Source organism: Myripristis murdjan, chromosome 14 (assembly GCF_902150065.1).
Source record: "Myripristis murdjan chromosome 14, fMyrMur1.1, whole genome shotgun sequence".
Classification (NCBI taxonomy): Eukaryota; Metazoa; Chordata; class Actinopteri; order Holocentriformes; family Holocentridae; genus Myripristis; species Myripristis murdjan.
Window position 1 is genome coordinate 10,522,996 of NC_043993.1, and position 26,984 is coordinate 10,549,979.

At 40.4% G+C, this 26,984-nt stretch overlaps 1 protein-coding gene across 1 annotated transcript; it reads left to right on the forward strand.

Moving 5' to 3' along the window:
• Positions 1–166: 166 nt before the first annotated feature.
• Positions 167–26,818, forward strand: rbm27 (RNA binding motif protein 27). The gene is given in 22 exon segments (XM_030068635.1): positions 167–347; positions 2,154–2,272; positions 3,900–4,027; positions 5,260–5,339; positions 8,275–8,486; positions 9,073–9,390; positions 10,292–10,519; positions 12,895–13,086; positions 14,457–14,603; positions 14,929–15,082; positions 15,553–15,706; positions 16,483–16,716; positions 16,945–17,076; positions 17,522–17,647; positions 17,810–17,884; positions 18,163–18,366; positions 18,912–19,016; positions 21,653–21,787; positions 21,790–21,879; positions 22,428–22,511; positions 22,644–22,763; positions 23,776–26,818. Coding segments are annotated over 22 exon segments (3,195 nt in total). The 5' UTR covers positions 167–288; the 3' UTR covers positions 23,875–26,818.
• The last annotated feature ends 166 nt before the right edge of the window (positions 26,819–26,984 follow it).

The following is a 26,984-nucleotide window of genomic DNA, read 5'->3' on the forward strand; positions in this document are numbered from 1 at the left end:
TATTTTGGTGATTAATTCATGTTTTTTTTTTTTTTTAAATACTAAAATGTCGTGACGCTTACATGAGATACGTGTGTGATTATTGAATCCGGCGCCCGTGTGATTTCCACTGTCGTCGTCAAGCCCGTGTTGCGACAACGCCTCTTGTGTTGTCATGCCGTAAATCATTTCGTCCGACCTGCAAGTGAAGAGAGAGAAGGCCCAAAAGCTTATAAATTTTTAGACGATGAAAGTAGGATTATCAAAACACACTTTCATTTTATAGACAGTGTTGTAGTCTTTCTCACGATGATTATAGACAATGTGGAAGCCTTGAAGTCGTGGCTGGCAAAACTCCTGGAGCCAATGTGAGTGATGAATTGAAATGACATTTAGCATGCATGCTAACGCGGCTAGCCAGTGGGTTGGACATCAGTGCGGCCAGTCGCGTCTGTTAGCAGATTCCCGCACGAGTTAGCCACCATGGCCGTTAGCTTGCTCTTGGTGGCAAAACAGGCACAGTCTTGACTTTCCAGTAACTTACGAGAGTAAATTAGCACCCAGTGTAGTTAGTTATTACATAATGTTTGTCTCCCTGTGGGCTTTAGGACAGTTAAACACGTAACTTAGTTGGCTAACATTAACGTAACTTTATCACACTTCTGTAACCAGCTAGCTAACCTTTGCTGCAACACATAGCTCAAATTATACGATTCCTCCTGTTCGTTATATAGGCGTTTAATATTGAATTACACAAAAAATACTGAATGTAGTGAAGGAAGTATGTATTTAATGGGTTTTGTGTTACCATAGTTAACACACATAGTTACACACACTCGTTCTTTCTCGCTCTCTCCATCTCTCTCTTTCTAAAACACAAATTCAAATTCATTGTCATGGCAAGAGAACTGTATTGCTGTCAAAGCAAGGTATATTGAATCACCAGTGAATCCAGCATCTGGTGATGAAGTGACAGCTATTACAGAGCAGAGATGTTGAATTCATTAGACACACAGAGCACTGTCATGTAGATGTGGCTGTAAAACTCATCCTCTGTATCTCATTTTATGGTGGGCAATAACATGAAGTTTTATCAGGATGCAGTGCGCCTTGCTCTCTTGTGAGAGTTTTCCTTCACATCTGTGCTTCTTAAAACCATTTGTGGATGCTTTTGCAGCCTCAAGTTTTCAAAAACATGCCCCATTACATTTTATATCTTTCACACTTAGTTAGGAAATGCAATTCAAATTCAGGAATGCTAATTTCACCTAGATCATACACTGTGTCGTCTTTCAAAGAACCATGTTATCCAGTGCCAGCCTTTTGCATTGGCTGAGTTGTGATTGATGAGTCTGTACCTGGTTGGTGTTTGTTCCCTAGATTTCTGTCACTTACAGTAACTGTGTATTGTTTGCTTGCTTTTCTTTTCTTGTAAGAGTTTACAAGAAAAGTTTATAGTATTTTTCCAATATTTCAAGCTTTTTGTTTGTTTGGTTGCAATTTGGTTGGAAATTGCAACTTTCTTAACTGTGTATTGTTTGCTTGCTTTTCTTTTCTTGTAAGAGTTTACAAGAAAAGTTTATAGTATTTTTCCAATATTTCAAGCTTTTTGTTTGTTTGGTTGCAATTTGGTTGGAAATTGTCTTGAGTGCATTGCTTTGTATGGCTGTTAGATTGAAGTGATGATATGCCTAGTATTGGTTGACTAAAGGAAAGGAAAGGACTCTTGCTGTGTATTTCTTGGCATGTATGTGCTTAGTAATGTAATTTGTTGGGGTTCCTTGCCTTGAAGTGGTTATTAAACTTGATGGCTTGTGTCTGAATGCTTAATGATGGATACAGGCCCAGCTCTGCTTTGCAAACAGTTTTAGGTGTCCTCCTTTGCACATTAAGTATCTAAGAATATTTTTGCTGAAGTCAGTATGCAGAGTTTCACTTGGGTGTTTATCCCATAATATAAAGTCCTGCTTGTTTAGCGGTCTCATCCCTCACTGCCGATTCAATTATAGATTTGAATTTTCTCTGTCTCCCTCTCTCCTCCTCTTCCATTTTCATTTGGTTTGGAAATCTGAATTCCTTGTCTTGTACTTTCTTATTGAACGGTGATCATTAATTTATTGGATGCTATAATACTGCATAGCTGAAATTAATAATAAATGTGGATTCATTTGCAGATGTGATGCTGACCCTTCAGCGTTAGCCAACTATGTCGTGGCCCTTGTGAAGAAGGACAAACCGGAGAAAGAGCTGAAAGCACTCTGTGCTGATCAACTCGATGTCTTCCTGCAGAAAGGTAGGCCTCCCACAAAAAGCTTTTCTGCCATTGTGAGGGAATGTGGATGCAGTCTTGTGTGTGTGTGTGTGTGTGTGTGTGTGTTTCTTCCCAGCAAACTAGAGAAAATAATCCTTCTAACTTCATTCATAACTTTGTTTTTTGACAGTCAAATGCTGGAAGTTTAATTTAATATGTATTTATTGTTAATATGCACCATGTGGAATGGGTCATAGATTTCATTGCATGACAGAAAAAAAAATCATTAATTCATACATTCCACTTGCAGGCTTTGCTGTTGTATCATTAGTCTTTTAGAAACCACAGCTGGCAGCATCATGGAGACCCATTAGAGAATTGACTGTCAGCAAATAAAGACATAATACTGTATTTAAAAAAAAAAAAAAAAAACAGGCTAGAAAAATGGAAATATCTTAGTAAGTGATTGATTATAAACAAAAGTAAGCTATAATTTATGGCATGGATGTGGGTGCATTCAATAACATTAATAAAAAATGTGAACACTCTGATAAGGCAGATTTGCTTCCAGCTTGAGGTAACTGTGATACAGGAAACTGCCTTGTCTTTCACCTTAATCTCTGCCCTAAAACACTGCAAGCTGTTGGCCTGTCTTGAGAAGAGTCAGCTCAGTTACCTTAAACTTGGCCAACTAATACTAATTTAACAATACAACCAATGTTAAAGTTACTAAACTACAACTATTGGCCACAGCTAACACCAGCTTCTTCAGATGTGTTACCAAATCCAGCGTGTTGACAAGACAGTGATTGTTAGATTATCAGATGCTTTCATTTGCCATCTTGCAAGTTGGCATTATTGTAGCAAAAAGTCAAGGAGATACATCAGTAGAGAAGTGATCAGTTCAAAATGGCTGAGAAATTAATTGTGTCTTTTCAGATTAGTTGGGATGATTGAATTGTACATTTAGACTATAGGCAACCACTGTTGCTCAAGAACTGTGGTCCTCACATGTGGCCACTAGAGGGTGTGTTACATCACCTGAAAGCCCTGTCAGTCGTAATGCTTTATTTCAGTGACTAAATGATTACTTCACCAGGTGCTGAGATATCTGTTTGTCAAAACGTGGCCTACTCTTCGAGCCATACTCTGTATATAGGAATAAAACTGAGTGCTATTGATCAAACCAGCCGCCAGTTAAATTCCCATACACTTTCACCATTTTTGAGCTGTAGCAGAGCTTAAGGCAAAGGATGCATCAGTACCTATATCGGTATTGTTATCAGTGCCGATACCCGGTTAAAATGGAGTATTGGCATAGGAGATTTTACCCTCATTCCTGCACTGTTTTTATTTATTTGACATATTTTTCCTGTTTGTTTTATTCTTCATATGCCTGCTGGTATGTAGCACTTTTTTTAAAACCAACTGCTTGTCCTATTTTATCTCCCTTACTTTTTCTGTGTTCGTCATTCATTTTACATTTATTATGCTTTGGCTATATTTAGTGGGGAGTGGAGCGGAGAAGCATTAGCATAGCGTGAATGATTTAGGAGAAATGTCAGCACACTTCAGTCCTGAGGGTCGATTTCTTCACTGAGGGAGAATGCAACAAGTTTGTTATAGTGAAGAATAATTCTTAATCATATGATTATTTGCCTTTTTGCAGAGACAACAGGGTTTGTTGATAAACTATTTGAATGTCTGACAACTAAGAACTACCTGGGGAATCCCCCTTCCAAGGACGCTCCTAAGGAGGAGGTCAAACAACTGGTTGTCAAGCCTGATGCTGTGGAGGTAAGGAACCCCAAGAGTGAGTGAGGAATTTATTGACTATGTTTGTAAATTAAAGGTAAGCCTGTGATCAGTTAGTCCTGTCACATACTCAGGCATGTCCGAAGTGGGTCTGTAGATAACTGGGCAGCGCATTTCCATTGAGACTAACCATGGTACTTGAGAGCGCTGTGGATAAAAGCTTTCATCAAAAATAGATCTCTTGGAGTATCATCAGACGCCTATTCAAATACCTTGAGTTACAGCCATTATTTTTTCCATACAGTGGGATTTTTTTTCTTTTGTTTCTTCTTTCTTCTTCTTGTCCAAAGAGACAGTGAATGTGTACCAGATGTAAATCAGCTGCTTGCTGCCTTGCTGCTTAGGGTCTTAAGCACGCAGTGGTTTCACACAAGGTACCGCTGAAGGACTCTGGTTTGAGACAAGCTACTAAGACAGCATGCGTCACGGCATTGCTAAGATACCACGTTTAGCAGCTGCTGTCATTACCACTGCTCCGTTACTGACACCTGGTTTGTCCTTTACTCAGTTTTCTTCTGTTTGAATTTAAAAAAAGGAAAAGACAGTCACAAGACATAATTAAAGAAAATCATAGTAACACTTGTAGTTGATCAAATACATGAATTCATCCCAGTGCATTTGATAGAATGTATTTTAAATAAATGTTAAATGTTTAAACAGGTAAATATCCAGTGACTGCACTACTTATTTCTTCATAGTGAAACTGAAGTTAAAACAACATACATTTATATACAAACACCACAGGTGTGTGACAGATTTGGCTTAACTGTAACTTAATTGTCCTTCGGTCACAAAGGATTGTGGGCTATGCTAGCCAATGTAAGATATATCTACGTTACCTTCAAAAATGGGGGCCAAATGGGGGCAGCCCAGTGGTAGAGTGCGTACGTCAAGGCTTTCTCTCCCCCTACCTTTCCAGTCTCTCTCTACTATCACTGTTGAATACAGCAGAAATGCAAAAAAAAAAAATCTTAAAAAAAAAAAAAAAAAAAAAAAGATAGCTGAACAGATGCATGTCAGTAGGCACAATTTAATTTGGGAATTTACTTGATGCCTTCCTGCCTCCAAATGCATCTTCAATAGGCAGCATTTATCCGTTTTCCATTTGGGACACAGCCAGTAATTCAAGATGTGTTAGAGAACCATGAAGTGGTGAAGAACCATGAAGAGGTTTAGGTTGTGACTGTGGTTTGTTTTGTTTTGTTTTCCACAAGGCTGAAACAGCAGAAGAGGAGAGAGAAAACAGGCGAAGGAGAAGTCCTCTAAGAAACCGCTCCGACTTCAATGAGACCAGGTACGGCTCTGGCTCCAAGAATATGTTTTTCTTCTGGTTAATCACAAAGCCTCATCCATATGACATACATATGCAGGCACTGTAGATGTGTATAAGACACGTACTCCTGTTTGGCTTTGAGATGTCAAACACACATTTCTTAAATTTCACATTTTCAGACACCAACCAGATTGTTTTAATGTACTAATAGCACATATAAAAAAACTCCCCTCCCCACATCAAGACTTTGTTTGTCAGTTGTCTTTTTTTGTCTTGATTAGCTCCTCTAGATAAACAGTTACTATTTTCCATGTTACTTCATTGGGATTTTAACATGTCTGTATTTCCATGGTTCAGTATTTAGAGTTCAAACTCCCGTGAGTCCTGCTCTAGCTTGATTAAGGCCCTGGTGTCCAATAACCTGTCCCTTGGCTCTGACTCATCTAGTCCATCACAAACATGGAAACACTATGACTTTTAAATGTAAAATGCCTGCTTAAGAGATTCATGGGATCAGTTCTGTGATAGAAATGCAAAGTTTCTGGATCTTTCTGTTTTTGATCAGTTAGTAACTGCTTCTTATTTCAAGGTGCTTTCCACATTTTTATATTTCTAGATACTAATATGAAGATTTATTGTGATCATGTATAAATATCCGTTCAGGTGGCCTGGGGTGGTATCATCATTAAGATCAACATTAGCATGTTTGTCTGTGTTTCTCTACTGACTTCATAAAGAAAAATAAACTCTCCTTTGAATAGGACCCTGAAAGTTGACAAATTGAATCATCGATCAGAAACCCCTTCAGTTGGCTTGCGATTCATCAAATTGACCAGTTTCTTTTTTTCCCTTTAGATTGGACATTGCAATATTATCATAACACAAGATGGATTCTCTCGCATGCATGGGAAAGATGCACAATTAATTGATTAATTAATGGATTAATTGACCTGTGAATTGACCAGGACTCTAAACATGAAAGCATGTCACATGCAAGTGTGCTAAATCAAGACATCCCTACAGTACCAAACAAAAGCTGATGCTGATGGAAGGAAAATGAGGACTGCTATTCAGTGCTGGTGAAAACAGCCACAGCACGTGTGTTTATTGGGGATGTAGGGTCATTGAATTGCTGTATTGAAAAGCCAGCTCTGACTGCACTCTGGAAATTGTGAGTTGGGTACAGCCCTACTGTTGAAATGCATCAGTACTGTCTATTGAAACATATATAAACTCCCCACTTGCCCCAGTGGGTGGTCTGGTGTCTCCTTCAAGCTCAGATCCTCTCCCAGAGGCCTGGGAGCCTGAGGGTTCTGCGCAGTATCTGAGCTGTTCTGAGGACTGCTCGCTTCTGGACAGAGATCTTAGATGTTGTTCTTGGTACCTGCCAGTATCGTGCACCCTGCTGTGATGTGCTGCACTGTCTAGGGATGCTAACCGGTGGCCGTTTGACCGGTTGTTGACGTTTGAACTTTAACCGAATAATCTTGTCGGTTAAAAAGAAGTTGAGTCAGCCTGGAATGTGACGTGTGTTCGTTCACTTCGAACAGAATTATGATGCTTTAAGTGGGCCGGTACGCACCGGCACGGAGTACCGGCACGTCTCAGTTTTAGCCTGTAGCGTACCGGGAGTTTTTATGGCGTACTGGGACTTCTCGTGAGCCCATAGTACCTTGTCTTGCTCTATGTCTCGCCTTGTGATTTGGCTATACTACATTAACCAGTGTGCACTGGTACATGCCACACACCTGCCCCTCACGAGCATATGCTCGCGAGACGTTCACTCGTAAGGAGGTCTCGCAAGTCCAGTGTGCCAGAAAGCATAGAAAGGGCGTGAAGAAGAAGAGATCTCGCGGACGTTGAATGCAAACATCAGTTTGATTTCCCGGTTGGTTTGGGGTGGTTTAGTGAGCCCACCTACCGTTATTACAAATGTTGGCGTTTTGTTATGATAGAAGCAAACACAGCAGTTTGTTATTTAACCCAGCGATGTCGGCACCAACAGGATTCGGCATGCCTACTTTACATAACGATTTCTCCGTGACCGCTTGTGATATTCAGAAACTTTAAAGAATGTCTGAAACTGTTATTTGTTGCGGTTATTCTTTTAAGGTTTACAGACAGTCAAATAATATTCTCGGTTAACCGAAATAAACCGATTAATGAGGCCCGGTGGTCGACCAAGAAAAATTTCCATTTTCGCCATCCCTAGCACTGTCTCAGGGGCGTCTTTGCACAGCCTGCACCTGGGGTCCTGCCTGGTATGGTAGACCCCAGTCTCTATGGATCTGGTGCTTAGGGCCTGTTCTTGTGCTGCCATGATCAGTGCCTCTGTGCTGTCTTGCAGTCCAGCCTTTTCTAGCCATTGGCGTGTTTTCTCGATATCAGCCACTTCTGCTATCTTTTAGTGATACATGCCATGCACGGGCTTGTCTTTCCATGGTGCCTCTTCCTCTTCCTCCACCTCCTCATTGGGCTTCTGCTGTCTGAGATATGCACTTAGCAGGCCGTCACTGCAGGCCAGCTTCCTGATGTATTCCTGGATCTTTGTTGTTTTATCCTGCATGATGGCTTCGATGCCACTCTTCATGATGGTGGGTTTAGGCCCATACAGAACAGCAGGGGGGACAGGGCATCTCCTTGGTACCCTATATGCCACTCTTGATGCTAATTTCTGCAATTGGCCTTGAGTTGGCATCCAGAGTTGTCATCCATATTCAAATGGAGTTTGTGATGAAGGCTGTTAGGGTGATGTTGTACAGCTTCCAGTATCCATGTTTGTGGCACTGAGTTGTAGGATTTTTTTTAGATATATAGTTAGACAGATATCTGTTGAAATTTATGAAATTTATTTACAACATAATAATAAAAGTTGTAGATTCACTATTTCATTATTTTTAGACATATTGCATGAAGTAGAAATTCAAATGTATCACCTGTAACATTAATCACACAGGAGCCGTGATGACAGAAGGCGAGATGAGCGCAAGCGTCGTGAGTTTGAGCGCCACGGGAAAGGTAGCAGCGACTCCCACCGTGAGCGGGAGCGTCATGAGCGCCGCAGGGGCAGCCCTCGCGGGAGGAGCTACAGCCGCAGCCGGAGCCGCAGCCGGAGCAGAAGTGGGAGCCGAGGGAAGAGCAGGGACAGGGAGCACAGAGGAGGCAGAGGTGAGCTTGCCTGCCACACACACACACACACACACACACACACGCACACACACACAGGTATTAAATTAAATCCCAGGAGAGAAGCAGCTCCTGTCAGTGAAGTTCACTGTATGTTTTCTGCCAGTCTAGCCTAGTTATTGCGACTGCTGCTGTACTACTGCTACCACATTAGTGATGCACAGTGCAGTGCTGAATGTTGCTGGGAACTTTCCTGCATGCTCAGTCCATAGAAGTGTTTGGAATCGTTAAGAAGAAATGGTGAACTGAGCACTGGATGTAGCCGATTGAACTTATTTTCTGGTTGTCATTACTAAAGTCATAATCTGCAAGGAGCAATGTGGACAGCGCTGCATGCACTTAACTGGGGATATAACACCACAGGCTGGAACTGGCCATATTACCCTCAAGGTTTATTTGCAACATTGAATGTTTTGGCATGATGAGAGAAGGAGCTGCTATAGTTTGTCTCAAAGCTCAGTACCTTGCTTGCAGGTCTTATCATTCTGCTGTTGGTCTACAATTCTGCTGTGGTCCTTATTCATGCTTTTTTAATGTGTCTGTCTTCATATCTGGCTGTCTCCAACAGACTTTAAGTCAAAGTTTGAGGCGGAAAGGAAGGATTCTGACAGCTACAACTCCTCCGCCACCTCCGCCTCTCAGCAGCAGCAGCAGCAGCACCCACCTCCTCTCCTGCCTCTGCCCACCCCACCACACCCATTCTCCTCATCCTCCACTGGAGTTCCGGGAGCTGGCGGTGTTACCGTAGCAACACCGGCTCACCTGCCCGACAGCACCACAGACAGCTGGTCTGGTTACTTTGGCAACCAGAGGCAAGATGGTGGCAGCAGCAAGCCATTCAATAACAAGAGCGGCTCACTCAAACAGCGCTGCAGGGATTATGATGGTAGGAATGATCCCTGATCTCTCTTCCTTCCCTCTTTTTGCTACCTCCCCTCTCTCTCTCTCTCTCTCTCTCTCTCTCTCTCTCTCTCTCAAGCATTCTTCCTTCTCATCAGTATCTGATATGATTCAATAGGAGCTTATAATGTACAGTTATTGCTTTTGCATCAAAAACTGGAATAAGATCACATTAAACTACACAGCATTCTCTCAAAAATAGTTGAAACAAATGCTGATTGGTTGATTTTTAGCAAGGTTTCCTGTTATTTACCTCTTTGTGAGTAACTCTTATTCACCCTGGCTATTGCATAAAATCTACTGTTATCCTCCCATGAGAGTTATTGAGTGCCTTGTTTAGCTCATCACTAATGACCTCTGTTTAGTGCTCCCTCTCTTTTCCTCTGAGAAAGGGAGGCAGACTCTCATCCAACTCTCAACAGAGATAGAACAGGTTTTATACCCACTGTCCCATAAGCACAGCACTACCGGGCTCAGTGTGTTCAACACAATCCAGTCCCTTAATGAGGCTCTGACATAACAGGTGTCAGGTTTTACTGGTTTGATCTCAGACTTGACATCTTCTTGTTCATTTCTCATATTTCTTACATTATAGTCCTGGTCTTGCCTCTCTTAATTTTCTTTCACTCCTCCATCCCTGCACTTCTCACTGTGTACTTGACCATCAGAGATCCAAATGTTCAGCAGGATTTGGGTTACTAATCGATCATCATGACAAAAAGTTCCTAGGGAATATGTAGGTCTTGAATACTTGTCATTTGGATATCGTGAAGTTTTTAAATACGCAAGTTTTGATCTAAAGAGTCTTGACCTGAAAGTTTTTTCCATGGTTTAACCTTCAACATCTGTTTCTCTCTCTTGTCTCTCATTATATCTCTCTCACACAGAGAAAGGGTTTTGTGTCCGTGGTGATCTTTGTCCATTTGACCATGGCAATGACCCACTCATCGTCGATGACGTGAACCTGCCTGCCATGATTCCGTTCCCACCCCCGCCTGTTATGCCCCCTGCTGGCTTGCCCATGCCCCCGATCACAGAGCCGCCCCCCTCACTCAGGATGCCCTCGATGCCCCCCTATGGCCAGCCCCCTCCACCAGGCGTCTTCCCCTTGACTGGTAAGTAGCAGCTTCCCTCTGATGCAGACATGGTAATATGTAGCAGCTGGATGCATTATATTTTTAAATGTGAAAAGGAATAGTTCCTGTAGGCCCCGCTTTACAGGTCACACAAAAACCATGATGCTTCACTTTGTCCCAGGAAGGCATTAACCCTTCCTTCTCGCCAAATGCTGGTATTGTCTTGCTGTGGCTGACAAGTTTATCTACTCCAAAAGCCATTTTAGCATGACAGGTCAATATGCAGAGTGAGCTGAGTGATAATTTTACAGATATTGTGATTCACACAATAGATACATTAGATTTTGTATCATAAAATTATGATACAAAAAATCACTTAAAAAACCTATTCAAAAGCCGATGTGATATCTGTACAAAACAAACATGTTTTCTTACTTTGGGAAAATACAATTAATAGGCCAGGGAATCTCTTTAGCAAAACAATACTTCATTTATAATGGCATATTTCACACATTTGTTTTTGTTTTTTTTTTCCCCTTACAAAAATTGCAGCTCCCATGATTGGATATTGCATTTTGCCATATTGTTATTTTGATAATATTTTGATTAATTGTTCAGCCCTATTTCAAAGAGTGTTTTTGAAATCCACAATTGGCTAGTGAAAGCTGCTGATGACTTTTGATGTCCATCATCAGCTGCTGTGGTTAGCAGACAAAAATGTTTTGTCGCCCTCAATCTAAGCAATTGCTTACCCTACCTACAGGACACATCTTATTACTACACTTCCTTTGACTGATTCCTGCATCAGTTTCTCACTGTGCTTATATTTGATATCTTTGGAAAAGTAAGCATGACAACAGTTTCTGGCTCCCACCACACTGATCAAAATTGCTTATTCCAGTGTAGATTTAATGTTAGAGATGTGAAATGGACTCTCACTTTTTCTTGATTTTATGTATTTCCTGTTGAAACAGGATGTTTTGGTGGGAAGGCTCATTCACAAGTGCAAATGAATAGGATATCAGGTTAGGGGAGAAACACAATTTTATTTGAAGGGATAGGTGGTTGAGAGAGGATGTTTAAAAATTTGATGGAAATTTTAGTTTACACCAACTAGTGCAGGATGATGTCACGATTTAAGATACTGTTTTGCAGGAAGTAGAAGTCATATGAGATCATTCCATGGGGATTTATTAATGTATAGCTGATTCAAAAGCATCAGACAAAATGTTGATAAGTCCTGAGACTGCTTTCCTGTACAGTAAATGTACAAGCATGTCTTGGGGACATGAGACTTGGTCAGACTCACAGCCTTACAGTTTCACAGGAACATCATCACACAACATGGATAACAGGGTCTGACACAGAAGCCAGTACAGAGAGAGAATACAAGACATCCTTAGGATAGTACATAGTATATGTGCACCCTAAACCCATTACTCTGCATGTTATGTTCTGCAGATTTGTGAGTTTGGACACCTTGTTGTAGGGTTTGGTTGCAGCTGTAAAGGGAATTGCAAGTAAAAGACTGTGCAGAAAACACTTAGATAAAAGGTGGTTTTATTTTACCCTTGTTCAGTTACACTGATTTTCTTGTAGAAGTTGTTGTGTTGTAAATACATCACTGCCAAATATTTATCATTGTATCTTGCTGTAAAGACTACATACAAAAATTCACACATGATATAGACTACACTGTTGGTAATATGCTCATCGGTAAAGACGCTTATTACACCCACATTGTGTTGAAAGAAAATGCCAGCATGAGGAATTAAAGTGCTGGCCTTGCCTCAGTAGTTTGTTTTCATGCTGTCTCCTGCTTAACTTCCACAGTTACAAAGCAGCTGACATTGTACAATATGCAATATGCCGATATTTTCCAACTCTTTTGGTCGATGCCAATACTGTACACTGTACCCAATACACATATTTTTCCACCTGTCCCCCCTGTAGTGGAATTAATATCATTTTAATGTTAATGTTAATGAAACACTTACTCTTATCGTGATGGCCCACTGGCAAATGCAGTGCTTTTGCCTCTGGCCTTTGTGTTCACACTCATTTGTTAGTGAGACATCAATTTAAACTTAAATTAAGGATAATAAAGCTGCTGATTTGCTATAATACACTGGGGTGCATCTTAAATCGTAAAGTGGACTTGTATGTAATGACTGAAAAAATAATACCTGCCTGTTTTGATCATTGCGGTTCTTAGACGTATTTTCTTTTTATTTTGGAGTTCCAGCTTTGCCTTGAGTGGGTGTTTCCACTCTCCGCCACCACCACTGTATCATTTAACCATTATAATGTGGCATGAATAAAGATAATTGGTCAGACCTTGCTCTTGAGTTCAGGTCTAAATGTCAAATCTGCGATGTACCTGAGGCATTAGCTTCGGCTTGTGTCTCCCTTAGGACCCCCACTGATAGCAACCAGTGGGATCGACACCCCCAACCACCAGTCGGCAATCACTTCTTCTCCTCCTATCGGACCGCCTGGTGTGGGGCTGCCGCCTACTCTTCCTCCTCCTCCTCCTCCACCTCCTCCACCTCCTCCCTCTTCGTCCTCATCTGTGTCTCTTCGTCCCCAATATGTCCAGTCTGAATGTAAGCAGCAATGCTTTTCCTATTCAGATCGGGACTGTGTATTTAGAGGCAATGTGGCTTTTCGTACAATTTTCCTTTCATTGTGATTTTTTTTTTTTTTTTTTTTTTTTTGGTGAACTTCACATTTTAATTTGTGCTCACATTTAAGTAAAATGCACTTTTTTTTTTTCTTTTTTTTTTGGGTTAGGGTTTTTTTGTTCCCCTTTGAGTTTACAGCATTAGTAGAGCCAGCAACAGTTGGCAAATTGCTTATTTTGGAATTTTAAGTGGCCTCTTTTTTTCTCTGTTGTTTTATTTAGTTGGTTTGATTTTATTTTGCTTGGTGTCAGTGAGACAATGTAATATACAGTGTGTGATCTCGCAGTTTGGTTAGGCTGCAGTAATGGCTTTTGGCCAGTGGGTAGCACTGTTTATCAACTTCACAGAAAAGCAGGTGAAAGCAGTTGACTAACAACAAGCCTGCTAGGTCTTACTGTCTGGAGTGTTTCCCCCCATAATCCTGTTCATAAACAATTTCAGTTCTTCAAGAATTGTAAGTCCTAGGTGAAATGGAGTAGGGGTTTTAATTTTAATCATATGACCTTTATTCAACTCAGATCAAAAGACAGCCAAAGTCACAACTGTAATTAAAGGTCCCATATTATTCAGCTTACAGGATTTATGTACAATAACTCAAGATAATAATTATCTTCCTGATCTTTTGCAAATTAATGTAGTTTAATTTAAAGGATATTTATTAAATTAATTTGAAGACCTTGCAGATAGAACAGCCACAATGTCAGACTCTGATTGACTGACAAGAGACCAGCTCTTCTTTTAGCTGAGCTTCAAGGAATGAAGGAAGCTTAATTTTTTCCTGTTACTCTGTACAGTCTACTTTTTTTTTTTTTTTTTTTTTTTTTTTTTTATCATGGTCTTAAGTTCATCAGATATTTGGTTGACTTGATTTCCTGTAACAACCATTTCCTGCAAGATCTCTGAGAGTGCTTTTTTTCATAATTACTGTTTTAAGTTTAATATCTTTGTATGTGTTTTTATTTGCACAATATATGTTTATTTCAGCATTTATTCTTCATTTTTTGTTTGACGGAGTTGCATTGACATATGCTGGAATACGTATCTATAGGTTGCCATCATTCAGTCAACTCAGTCACTCAGTAAAACCCACCGGCTCTCATTCCATACTGTTTTGCAAAGTGAAGGCATTCAGCTGAAGCACTTTTCAGTTTATGTATAATTGTTTCTGTATGTTTTCTTTTTTCATTTTATTTTGTGCATTTTATGTTTTTATCGTTTTGTATTGTTCAGTTACTGTTGCTTCTTCTAATGGTTTGTGTGTGTGTGTGTGTATATTCGTTGTTTTCTATTAGATAACTACGACCCGGAGGGCTATAACCCAGAGTCCCCAGGCCTGACTGGAGCAAGTCGTAACCCATACCGACAGTTTATTCCCCGGGTCCAGACCCAGCGCTCCAACCTCATTGGGCTCACCTCAGGCGAAGGACAAGGCTCCAGAGGTAGCAAATACAGGCCTTCTTACACTAACCTCCTGAGATTGTGCTGTCAAATGTAATCCTGGGCTTTAAAAAATGTGTTTATTTTGGAGCTCAGTAAATACGTGCTTACTTGAGAAGATAACAACACATAACCTATGACAGAGTGTGAATGAATACATTTATTTCCATTTAATAGTTCATATCAGCGTTCAGTTACATGCTGTGTGTCCAGAAGAAGGATCTAAGTAATATTTGTTTATGGGCAGCTTTGTGATCTAGACACAAATTTGTTATGCCCTGAAGAGTTATTATGATTTATGTGTGTGACCATGTGTATGTCATCCAGCTGCCAACATCGTGATCCAGACGGAGCCTGCCACCGCAACCAGCACCTCTGGCAGCAGTGTGTCCCGGTTCAACACGGAGCAGGAGAGCAGGAAGAGAACCATGGGACCCAGCACCACTGAGGGACTGCCAGCTAAAAAAGCTTGGATGGATAAGTAAGGATTCAGAGACATGCACGGTCCCATGGTTCAGACTTATTGAAACTGATTAGATGGTGGTTTTTAATCGTACTGTCTCAAAAAAACAAATGGAGCCATTGCAAAAACATGGAGAGTTGACAAAAACGGGACATAAATATTGTCATTATCACAAGTGTGATAAAATTATGAGCAGAAAAAAACAATGCATGTTAGACCTTAATCTCAATAAGCAGAATGACATCAGGTTCTATTTTTCAACTACCACTGTAATATCTCTTGGCCAGAACAGGGACCACAAACCTCCTGGTGTCATAATGAAACCACATGGCTGTAGATTGAGTTTCCTTTCCACTGACTAGTAGTGTTAGTAGTCTTGCTCCAAGTGTTGATTAGAATGATGCTGGATCTTGTTGATTGCTCTTTCTTTTGACATAATATCTCTGCTAAACTATCAGCATTGTGATGTTTATTTCTCTGTGCTTTAGGCCAAGCTTTAACAACCAACACAAGACCAGCTTCCCCAAGAGGAATCACTATGTAAACACCAAGCTGGAAGTACGCAAGATCCCCCGTGAGCTCAACAACATCACCAAGCTCAACGAGCACTTCAGCAAGTTTGGAACCATTGTCAATATCCAGGTAACCAAAAGAGAAAGTGTATCCTGTAATCCAGAGGACCTGGAAAGAAGATCCAGTGAACCTTGATCTACTTTTCAAGTAGATCAAACAGTTATATTTTTAAAATTCAGCCGTCAGCATTAGAAAAAAAATAGACCACCACTTCCTCCTCTTTGAATCATGTTTGTAACTTGTCCACATTTTGGTTAGAATTATGTTTTAGAGAGTTGTTTTGTGATGAAAAACAAAAGATCTTTGTTATTACTGAATCTGAGTTGCACCATATACTCATTGAGCTCAAGAATACATACAGGAACATGTTACTAAACTTCCATATTGCTTTAAGAAGCGAAAGCAGTGTTGTTTGCCCAGGAGCTCACTGGCATTTCAGCCATGACCAGTCAGGAACTGGTGCCTGATTGGCACCCATTCTGAGTACTCAACTCCAATTACGAGCCAGAGGCAATGCAGGACTGACACAGTAGGTGCAGGAAAAAGCGAAACAGGACCTCACACTCAGTCTTACATTTTCCGTTTCTCTCTCAGCGCTGTAGGCAGCCAGGACTGCCAAGACAAGCCAAATCAAGATCACAAAATTCAGTTGCTAGAATATATAAATTATTATCTGATTATTAATAAATGTGTTGAGTTTTGCTCAGAACAGTAAAGATAAATGGACAAACTGTGGTGAGTATTAGCAGGGACCATCCAGGCTGGAATTTGAAGTGTGTATCTACAGAGAATGGCATTAGTTATAGCATATAAATACGCACATACACTCTCGTCTCTGTATCCAGGTGGTGTTTGGTGGAGACCCGGAAGCAGCGTTGATCCAGTACACAGCAAACGAAGAGGCCAGACGGGCCATATCCAGCACAGAGGCAGTTCTCAACAACCGCTTCATCCGGGTTTACTGGCACCGTGAACCCGGTGTGACTCCCACAGGACTTCAGCAGCAGGAGCAGACCTCGGGCACCCAGGGGCCTGGGCCAGGCTCCAGCCAGGGGCCACAGCATGGCAGCTTGCATAAGGTTCATTTACAGATGAATTTCTGGTCATTGTAGCTGCCCCCAAAAATGCATAGACTGAACCCCTCACCCTCACAATGTTAACATGATGTAGCCTAACCCCTTTTCAAGACTATGAAGTACCAAAACAAATGGAAATGGGCTAGATTTTGCTATATCAATCATTTGCCTCTCTGTGTCTTGTATCTCTCATTTGGTTTATTTGTTTTTCCTCTTTTCTTTTATCATTAGGGGATCAAGCAGCACAATCCAGCAGCCTATGTGTTGAACAAGACTGTACCGAAGCATCGGCTAGCAGGATCAGCTGTGCCCACAGCTGCAAGCAAGCTGGACAGCCTGCACCCAAGCACAGACCCTACCGCTGTATGTTATACTTAGTGTGTGTGTGCGTATGATACCAGACCTGGGTGAAACAGTATATTCTAAATAATCTTTCACATTTGATTTAATGTCCTAAGAATCCTTAAAAGATGGGGGTCACTGCTGCAGCAGAATGCAGCTAATGTCTGATTAAGGCATGAATCCCTGATGGTTATCTGAACTGCCTTTAATCTGATTTTCACTTGATTTTCTTTGTGAGTGTCTAAATTTTCTGGTCCTTTGTTGTATTATCCTATCTTATCAACCATTAACAATATCAAAGTGTCAGATGTCCCTAAATAAAATAAAACTGTAAGAAGATTTGCTTGCTTTCTAAGATATGATGTTCATCTTTGAGCTGCAAATTGGGACTGGTGCCTGACTTTTGCAGCTCTTGAGGAAGTCTCTCTGTTGCTCATTGTCTTCTGTCTTTCTACGTGGCATTTAGGTGGCGTCTTCTTTGACAACCACCCAGAAGGGACCCTACACATCTGCGGCCCTAAAGTCCTCCTCCAAGAGCCTGGGTAAAACTGCCAAAGCACTGGAAGCACAGGAGGCACTCAAGAAGAAACAGGCATGTTGTCAAACAATAACTTTGTAATGTTGTCATATGTTAGAATGCACACTGGAAATGGTAGTGATTAGAGGATTGTTCATTGTCTGTGTTTGTGAACTTTCTTTGTTTTTTTATTTGATCTATTTATGTATTTTTTTTGTTGTTGTTGTTGTTGTCCAGGAGGCGTTGAAACTCCAGCAGGACATGAGGAAGAAGAAGCAAGAGATGCTGGAGAAACAGATTGAGTGTCAGAAGGTAAGAAATGCGTTGCTGATTCAACAGTGTGATACAAAGCCACAATTTATCATGTGTTTTTTAGTAGAGGGCTGTTTGATTTCAGTAACTGTCCTCACTCCTTCATTTTCTTCCTTACTACTTGTCCTTCTCATCCAATCCTTCCTTTTCTCTGTTGTGCCTTCCTCGTGCATGCTTTTCCTCTGGTCTTCTAATCATGTCATCTCTACCCCTTTATGCCTTTTTTTCCATATGTCCTCCATGCATTTTCCTCTTACTCGTCTTCTCTTCTTGTCCAGGCATTGATAAACCGTCTGGAGAAGAACCGAGGGATGAAGCCTGAGGAGAGAGCCAACATCATGAAGACCCTGAAGGAGCTGACTGAGAAGATTTCCCAGCTGCGCAATGAGATGAACCCGCCCTCCCAGGCCTCCAGCGCCAACCCAAACAACAGCCAGCCCAAGACCAAGAGTGACGCGAGTGTGGCCAGGGGACATAACGAGGTACAGCATGGGGCTGGGCAATATATTGTTATTGTATTGATATGTTGTATGCTGTCTCTTCCTCTCTTTAAGGGCTGCACAACAGGAAAGAAATGCCATTCTCTGAGCTTAGGAAAATGTTCTGTCTGTTCTATTATTTGCCTGCCCGGTCATCATATCCACATTACTAATGCATTTTTTTTCAAGAATCTCTTGAGTGTAAATATCTTACAAAAGCACCACTAATCATCAGATATATTGGCATATTTGATTATGTTCATGTCGCCTCAGTGCAGCATGACTCTGTTATACTGATTTCATGTCTTAGCTTCATCTGAAGAATGATATCATTCTCATATCAATTTTGAAAATTCCTCTACCCTTACTAGTACTTATTACTAATACTTATCAAACTTTCAAAATGTCATCAGCTAAACCCAGAAATAAGTTATGGTCACTCTGAAATAAAAGCTCATGAAAACTTCACATTTTGGTGATAAGACATTTTTCTTTTTTTTACCTGACAGTAACAAAGTGGTAATTTATCATTTTGTGCATGTCTGTAGGCCCAGAAAGAACTGTTGGATGCCGAGCTGGATTTCCACAAGAAAATGAGCTCTGGAGAGGACACAACTGACCTCAGGAGAAAACTGGGACAGCTACAGGTGGAGGTAAGACTTAGGCTCACTCACACTCACACATACAGTTCAAAAAACACAGACCGGCGACTTGAGACAAACTGGAGTGTATATGCATGCAAACAACTTGACAGCTAGTGTGGCCACAGCAGCTTGACGTCACCAGTTTCTTTGATACCTACATTTGATTGGCTTTTACCGGGAAACACCTATCGACAACAAATCGACAGATAAACAGGCAACAGTGGTGGTGTTTAAATATATCACTTCCAGTAATATTTTAATCAGTTGAACCCCATCTAACAAAGCTGAGACCACAGCGGGTGGAGCAAGCATGCACTCACTCTACCTAAGTGGAGTGTGTTACAGAGAACAACAACCTGTTAGTAACACAGAGACACTTGAGACTGACAAATGCACTTGAACAGATAATCAAACAAAATTTTCAGGTGTTTAATGCATTTCCTTTTTCTTATATGTGTTAGCAAGTATAAGAGGTAAAACAGAGGATTGAGGAGTCTTGTTCTGACCATAGTTTCTGCAGTTATTTATTGTTATATAAGTTTGGATATATTTTCTAACTCACCAGGACAGCAAGATTGGTGGGGTTTGTTGCTTTGGGACAGCTCAGATCTCAGATGTTGAAAAATTTACAAAACTGTATTGACTCACAAATACCCAGTGATGTTCTAAACCCCAGACCTGTTGCACTCCGGGCTGCCTTAAGTAAATACTGAGAATTATTAGCAAATGCTGTTTGACCCCAGGGAAGAATTAGGGTTGGTCAGAAGACCTTCATGGCATTTTGCTCGTTATTGACTGCACAACAGTTGTTTAGTTTATATTTGGTTTTTGCGTTACAAATCACAGTTGAGGAAAAAAAAACATAGCACTCCCTGAATACTGACATTGGGATGATATTGTAGAAATGACTGATGGTGGTGCTTTCATAAGATATTTACAGGTGAGATTTTTGATAGTCAGTCATCAGTAATGTGGATATGATGAGGAAATAATAGAGTAGCTCCCCCCTTCAGTCCCTTTGTTGTAATGCAGCCTTTAAAACCAGGAAAAGACAACATTTATGTCATGATATTGCAATACAATATCCAAAATCCCAGACATCTTGTCTCACATTACAGCATCTATACATGTGATGATAGATACACCACAAACCCTGGTTCACACAGGCTTGTCCAAATCCAGTCTGTTTGCTCTTTACACTGTGCATAAGGACTTAAAATGAATTATTTTCCCATTTAAACAAATTAAAATGGTGGAGCAATGAAATACCACTGCCAATGTGATTGTAAACATGCATACCTTTCAGTGTACCCCTACTTGCTTCTGATATGGGTAATATGTAGGCATATGAGTTTAATCTTGTCTTACTGTTGCACTTACAAGTTGCCATAGATAAAAGCATCAGTTCAACGCCTAAAATGTGAAATATACACCTCAATATGAGTTATGGGACTTCTACTCAGGTTTAAATCAGGCTTAACACACACTTCTCCTGTCCTTTCCTATCCTAGCAACACACACACACACACACACACACACACACACACACACACACACACACACATACACATGCACGCACACAGACATCACTGGCTGTGTCACAAGATCAGCCTCCTCAACAAGAATATAGCTTTTGTTAGCAACACCCTGCGTGGCCTGCCCCCACCCCCTCTCCCTGTGGGTCTTAAATTAGCTGGTAGTTAAAAATGCATGTCCCTCCATCCATCCCAACCAAACTGCCTTCTGCACATTAAACTGCAGCCACTTAAGCAAGCCCAGAGGAACCTCCACTAACGAAGCCAAATCAGACCCCGGTCCTTCACTTGATAGAGCCCCATCTCATTAAAGTTTGAGCTGCTGACCCTTGTAAGAATATCGTGAGATAACAATTAGTGGGAGATGTGAGGAAGGGACAAATGGAACAGAGGGACGTTGTGGAGTGGTTGGGAAGTGCAGGGGATGTCGCTTTAAAAATGGAGGAGTGACGTGACAACAAATGGTAAAGGGCAGAGGGTGATGGAGGGAATGAACAAGAGTGAAAGTTGTTGGGAGTGTCAAGTCTGTGACAAAGGAGGGACTCTGATGAAGATGCTAACACTGTCTAGCACTTAAATAAATATGTAAATTGGATTTTCAGTGTGTAAACATCACTCCTTGTCAGTGCTGATATCCAACAGTCTTACATCTGTTGTAATGTGTGTATGACTACAGTCCTCTAATGTTGAGGCTCTGAACTTTAGGAAGGAAAAAAAATCCTTTTACTTTTTGGTTATTCACGTGATTTCCCATGGACATGCTATCTCATGTATAAATTAAGATTTGATAAAACTTAGCTGAGAGTTGATAAGTGAGGGATGCCATTGCAGTTTCCTGACATGTTTGCCTTCACACCACGATCTTCCTCTTGTTCGCTCTTTGAAAATCACGCCAGCATGACATCAAAGCTGTGCAGTCTGTTTCATAGTTTCTCAGCAACATCTGGTCTAATCATTTTTTCAACACTGGCAGGTGGCACTACTCATGGTTTTACATGTGCACATATGAACATGTATTAAAAATAACAGCAGAAAATCAGCTGCAGGATATCAGCAGTGTTATAACAAACCAAACCAAATAAATAAACTTCTCAATGTATTCTCTTTCAGGCAACACGGTTGGGTCTTATCCGACCTCCAGGGGGTCGAGGTCGGGGCAGAGGCAAGATGGCACTGGAGCCTGGAGCGATGCACATGGGCCGTGGCAGGGGCCGAAGCCGGGAGATGATGTCCCGAGGTGGGGCCTGAACCGCATGGTGGTAGACCACAGACCCAGAGCCCTGTCCATCCTGGGGGTCACCCAGGAGGAGAAGGAGGAGCTGATGCCGCACTTTGTGGTGAGAACATAACAGTATATATACTTTATAATAATACTGTTAGTTCACCATTTGAAAAGGAAACTAAAACCTACTCTTGAAAGAAACAGAAATAACTGATGCCAAAAAAACAAAAAAAAAAACAAAACTGTGGTACAAAATGATTACGTTTTTACAGACTGTATATCCTCCTTTTTTAGAGGTATTGATAGAGATTTGAATATGCAGTAATGAATTGACCAGTGGTGGGTATTAGCTAATGTGTAACTGGGTTCTGTTTTTTTAATTATTTAAATTAAAACCCAGGAATTATACCAGAAATGACAATTGAATCAGTCTATTTTCGTAATGGCAACTGGAGCTTTGCTGGGTATTTGACTGTGACACAGGGACACATGAATTTCATTAGTTCTCAAATTACATCATCTTCTTTTGGCGTTGTGGTAGCTCAAGCTTATTCATTGTTGCAGCATGTTCATGACAAACAGCTGAGACTGTTTACATCTAAGAATGGATTATTGCACAATTAAATTGCAGTTCATACTTACTGTTTTTTACTTTTGTGCCAGAAATTTGGTGAGATCGAGGATCTCCGTGACCAAGACGCCACCAGTGTGGTCATGACCTTTAAGACACGAAGTGAAGCAGAGAATGTAAGTCAAATGGCTCCAGATAGACTGTCAGTCTGTCTCTGCCTCACTTTATTCATCTCTGTACTCCTCTGAAACCAGTGCATACATTAAGTATGAAATGTAAACACGTTTTTCTCCCATTTTGTTTTCTAGGCAGCGAATCAGGGGGCTAAGTTCAAAGGCCGTGTGCTGCAGATATCCTGGTATAAGCCCAAGACACCCTCTGTTACAGCTGAGCCAGAGGAAGAAGAGGCTAAGGAGGAAGACAATACAGTATGACACACCACACATGCATTTTAGCACTCCTGAATTCTGTGTTGTCATCTAGTATCATCAAACTTTTACCAGTTTGAAAACTGAAAAGGTAGTCCAACTCTGCAACTTTAGCTTCAAAGTAGGAAACTTTTCGAACCTGCAATTATTTTCAGTTTTTACTTGTAATTTTCTTCCCAGTGCCTCTAAATTTTTCACTGTAGTTCCCCATGGAAAATCAGGCCAGGCCTCTTAGTACTAAGAGCATCTTACCCCTTTGAGTAAAACTGCATTACTTGTCAGTTGAAAACCTCATAATGTAACTTAAAAAAAAAAAAAAAAAAAAAAGGTTCTTGAAGTTTTGGTAGGTTTCGTGCTCCTTTGTTTACAATCAAGTTTCATAACACTGGGGTCAATACAATCCATTTAAAATGCATTGTGTTATTGTAGAAGTGGATGGCCACCAGTCTGAAAAAGCCTGATTTAATTTTAAAGTTACAGTTTCGGTTTGATGAACGTTTTCATTCTGACTGGCCAAAGTGGGGTACTTATTTGATAGGGACAGGGCATATTAATTAGTATACAGTACAAGATATAGTTGTGTATAATTGTGTTGTATGTACAACAAATGCCAAAAAATTGAATTGGTAGTTTTATATCAAAATCCAATTACTTCTACGTCCTGGAAAACAGTGCATCTTCAGTGAGGACATCATACAGAGCCAGTAGGCATGAGCAAAAGTGTCCACCAATAACAACACATTTTTAAACAGTCACTCCTCCCATCAAATAAAACTGCCTTTCTCTCTCTATCTGATGATCCTTTGGTTTACATTGTTGAAAGATTCCTTTTTGTGTCAAGCCCGGCCCCAACAACCTGTTTGAACAGGAAGTACATCAGAGTAAAGAAGCAAGGCATGTCGTTGTGACTTTAGACATCGTTTTGGGTGTCCCAAGGTAATTTTTCATGCTCCTGTCAGAGAAGACATAACGACATGAATAGAAACTTTTTTTTTTGCTCTCATTCCAACAGAAGGAAGTCAGCTCTTATTTGCCTGGAGAGGAGGAAGAGGAGGAAGAAGAGGACGATGATGAAGACGATGAGTACGAGAGCCGATCTTGGAGACGATGAAGGCAGTTTGTTCCACCATAGCCAGCTCTCCAGACAGATTATTGGTTACTTTTTTCCACATGCAGATTAAAGTCCATTCAATGGAAATCACATTTTTTTTCTTTTTCAGTATTTTGAGACTAAATAATTTTAGACTCTAATCAAAGTAAAAACAGTGTCTTTACTTTAGTTGTTTGTGTAAAGAAGCTTAGAGGGAGGACAGTTTTTGTATTCCTTGACTTAACAAAATTATTTAAAGCATCTCACTTTTGCTGAGAAAGATAAATGTTAAGTTGTTCTTATAGATAGAAAATCTATGTCAGTTTCATTGTGGTTACCAGATGATTAATATCAGTAATGCACAACATTTGTGTCAACTGTGAATAGGTATTTTTATACATATTTAAGCTATCTCTTTTCTCACCAGTTTTGAAAAGTCTTGTCCTCAGTTCAGGGACAGCCATTCCATCACCAATAGAAAGTTCTCTGTTGACACCAGAGACATTCCCCCCGACCCTGCCCACTGCATTAGTGTAAGGTGCCCTATCTATATTGGCACAGTAAGGTGTGGTTTTTCATTTCATTTAGCCTCACAGTTAGGTTTGGTATTGGCATTTCCAAAGTGGTAAAGCATCCAGACATCTTTTTAATAGTGGCCCACTTTCAAAGGGAGTGCTGACATGTTGACATGATTATTTTTGCATGCCACACTCCCAAACAAACAGCAGCACCCTGCTCAGCACCCAGAAGTGCTGATGCTATACCATACCATAACTGTAGTAGAGCCAGTGCAGGTACAGAATGACACCGGTGCAATATAAACACCCTAACAATGTTTACAAGTGGCATCAGCAACAACTACTGTTGCTATGTCCATGCGAATGAGATACAGCCTAACTGTCTTGTCGTGAAATATTCTAGTTTTCCCCACTCGTATTTTGTTGCTTACTCAAAATCTGGTGCCACTGTAAATATAGCCTAAACACCCAGGAGGGTGTTCCACATTTTCTAAGAATGTGTAACATTTTTCGCTTGTTTTGTTTCTCTGCCACCTGGTCATCCAAGGGGCCTGGCAGGACAAGGATCAGATCACCCATGTCAAAAATGTCTGAGATCCTTAGACAGGTGTTTGAATGTAATACTGAACAGTTGATTTTAATATATGATTTTTTTTTCTTTTTTTGCCTTACATAATCAGCAGATGGCTGAATTTTTACAAGATTTGTGATTTACTTTTGTAAATTTTGTAAATGTTTTAAAGAGAAATTACTGTTGATACCTTTGTTTTTGTTTTCCATATTTGGTCATTTCAAATGAATGACAAAACTGTGTCAGGTAGGAGAGGTCAACCAAGAGTGCACAGCAGCTTTGCTTATCTGTAAGAAGTTTGTGTTTTCTGCTAAACCAGTCTTTGTGTTGTCACTTCACTGAAACTGTCATCTGAGTAGCACATTTCTTTTTAAAGGACTGTTCAGAGTCCCAATGAGCTATGGAAGAAACTTTGTTGAAGGACATCGGGACTCATGCACCGCTTACAAGCTTAATTGTACATTAATGCTGTTTTGCCAGCATCTGAATATGGGCAGACAGTGCTTTACTGCCACTCTGAAAATGCAAGCATCAGCTTTTTAGAGTGTGCACATTTGATGACAAAAAAGGTATATTTTGTATTTTGTCTTTACACATACTGTATTTAAGAATCCTCAGGGTGGCAGGAATTAAATTCATGAAAGTTAATATGGAAATATCGTCACAACAAGTTAATGCGATTCAGTTTTTGTCTTTTTTGTTTTTTTGGGAGGGGGTTTTCTTTTTGGCAGCAATTTAAAAAAAATTTAAAATCTTTTGATGCTGCTCTGAATCAGAGAACTATGTTTACATGCAGCCTAATGTACTTAGAAGATATACATATTTCCAAATCCACTGAGCTGATCATATCCAGTAACCTAACCAGTGAAACAGCAGTATATTTGCTGCAAAATAACCGATAGTCTCACTAGACAAAGATGCATGCAGATTCACATGCGCACTTCTGGCTGCATGTAAACACAGTCTGTAGTGTTGACTAGAGAAACATGCTTGCTGAATTGTAAACACAGTAATATGGGCAAGTTTCTCAAGTCCAGAGCAGATTTTGTTTGGTTACGTTACATACACTGGTACCAGATGCGAAATTGTGTAGAACCGCCTAAGAATATGCACGTTGTTTTGAAACCCATGCTTTTATAGCTTTGCGATTTCTTCTCACCTACAGTATGTTTCTGGTTAGCCCTTCTGTTTGGATTGCATATCTCGCATATTTGATGACTGTGTGATAAGTCAAAGGCCTCCTGCCAGTGACCTCACCGCCCCGTTCAGATTTCTAAGCTCCTCTTAAAAAGTGTTGTTCCCTCAAAGTCAAAGTTATGGTTGTTTGAACGGTGTCCCAGTCAAAATGAGGTTCAGGTAGCCAGCAAATGGCCAGCCTATTCCCCCAGGCAAGAATCTGTTGTAAACTGGTTTGTGAACAAATGAGTAGTTTGTATAAATTTGTTTTTCCCTTAAAAGTTATTTTTGAGGTCACTGGCAAAGAGTTGTCAAGGACAAGTCCACTCTGGCAGGTTTCATGCTTATGTAAGCAAAGACTCAGAGGGTCTCCTCCCCACCTTTTGTACTATCTTCTGTATGCTACGATGACACAATAGTGTAAAAAAAATGTAAAACATTTATTGGATAATAGTTTTGGATTTGTTACTGTTTATATTTGCAGGATGTGGATGTATTTTCTTGATTTATTTTGTTTGTATAAATGGATTTCTAATTTACTAGCATGTTTGCTTTTGCCAATAAAGATGGAGGAATGGGGTCCTTGGAAGATGATCAAGGAAAAAAAAAGAAAAAAGAGAGAAAGCATTAAAATAGAATTTGAATTGGATGCTCAAAAAAGAACATTGAGTTAAAAAAAAAAAAAGAAGAAGAAATTTCACAAAAAAAAAACAATCAACATTGGTGAGGAAAGAAACCATTCCAAAAAAAATATTAACTTAAACTCTTGTGTGGTCTCCGTTCTTTTCTTCATTTGTCATTTTATCTGCTCTGTGTTTGATTAGTGGTTCCAAAAGTGAGGCTAGGGACCTCCAGGTGTACACCTG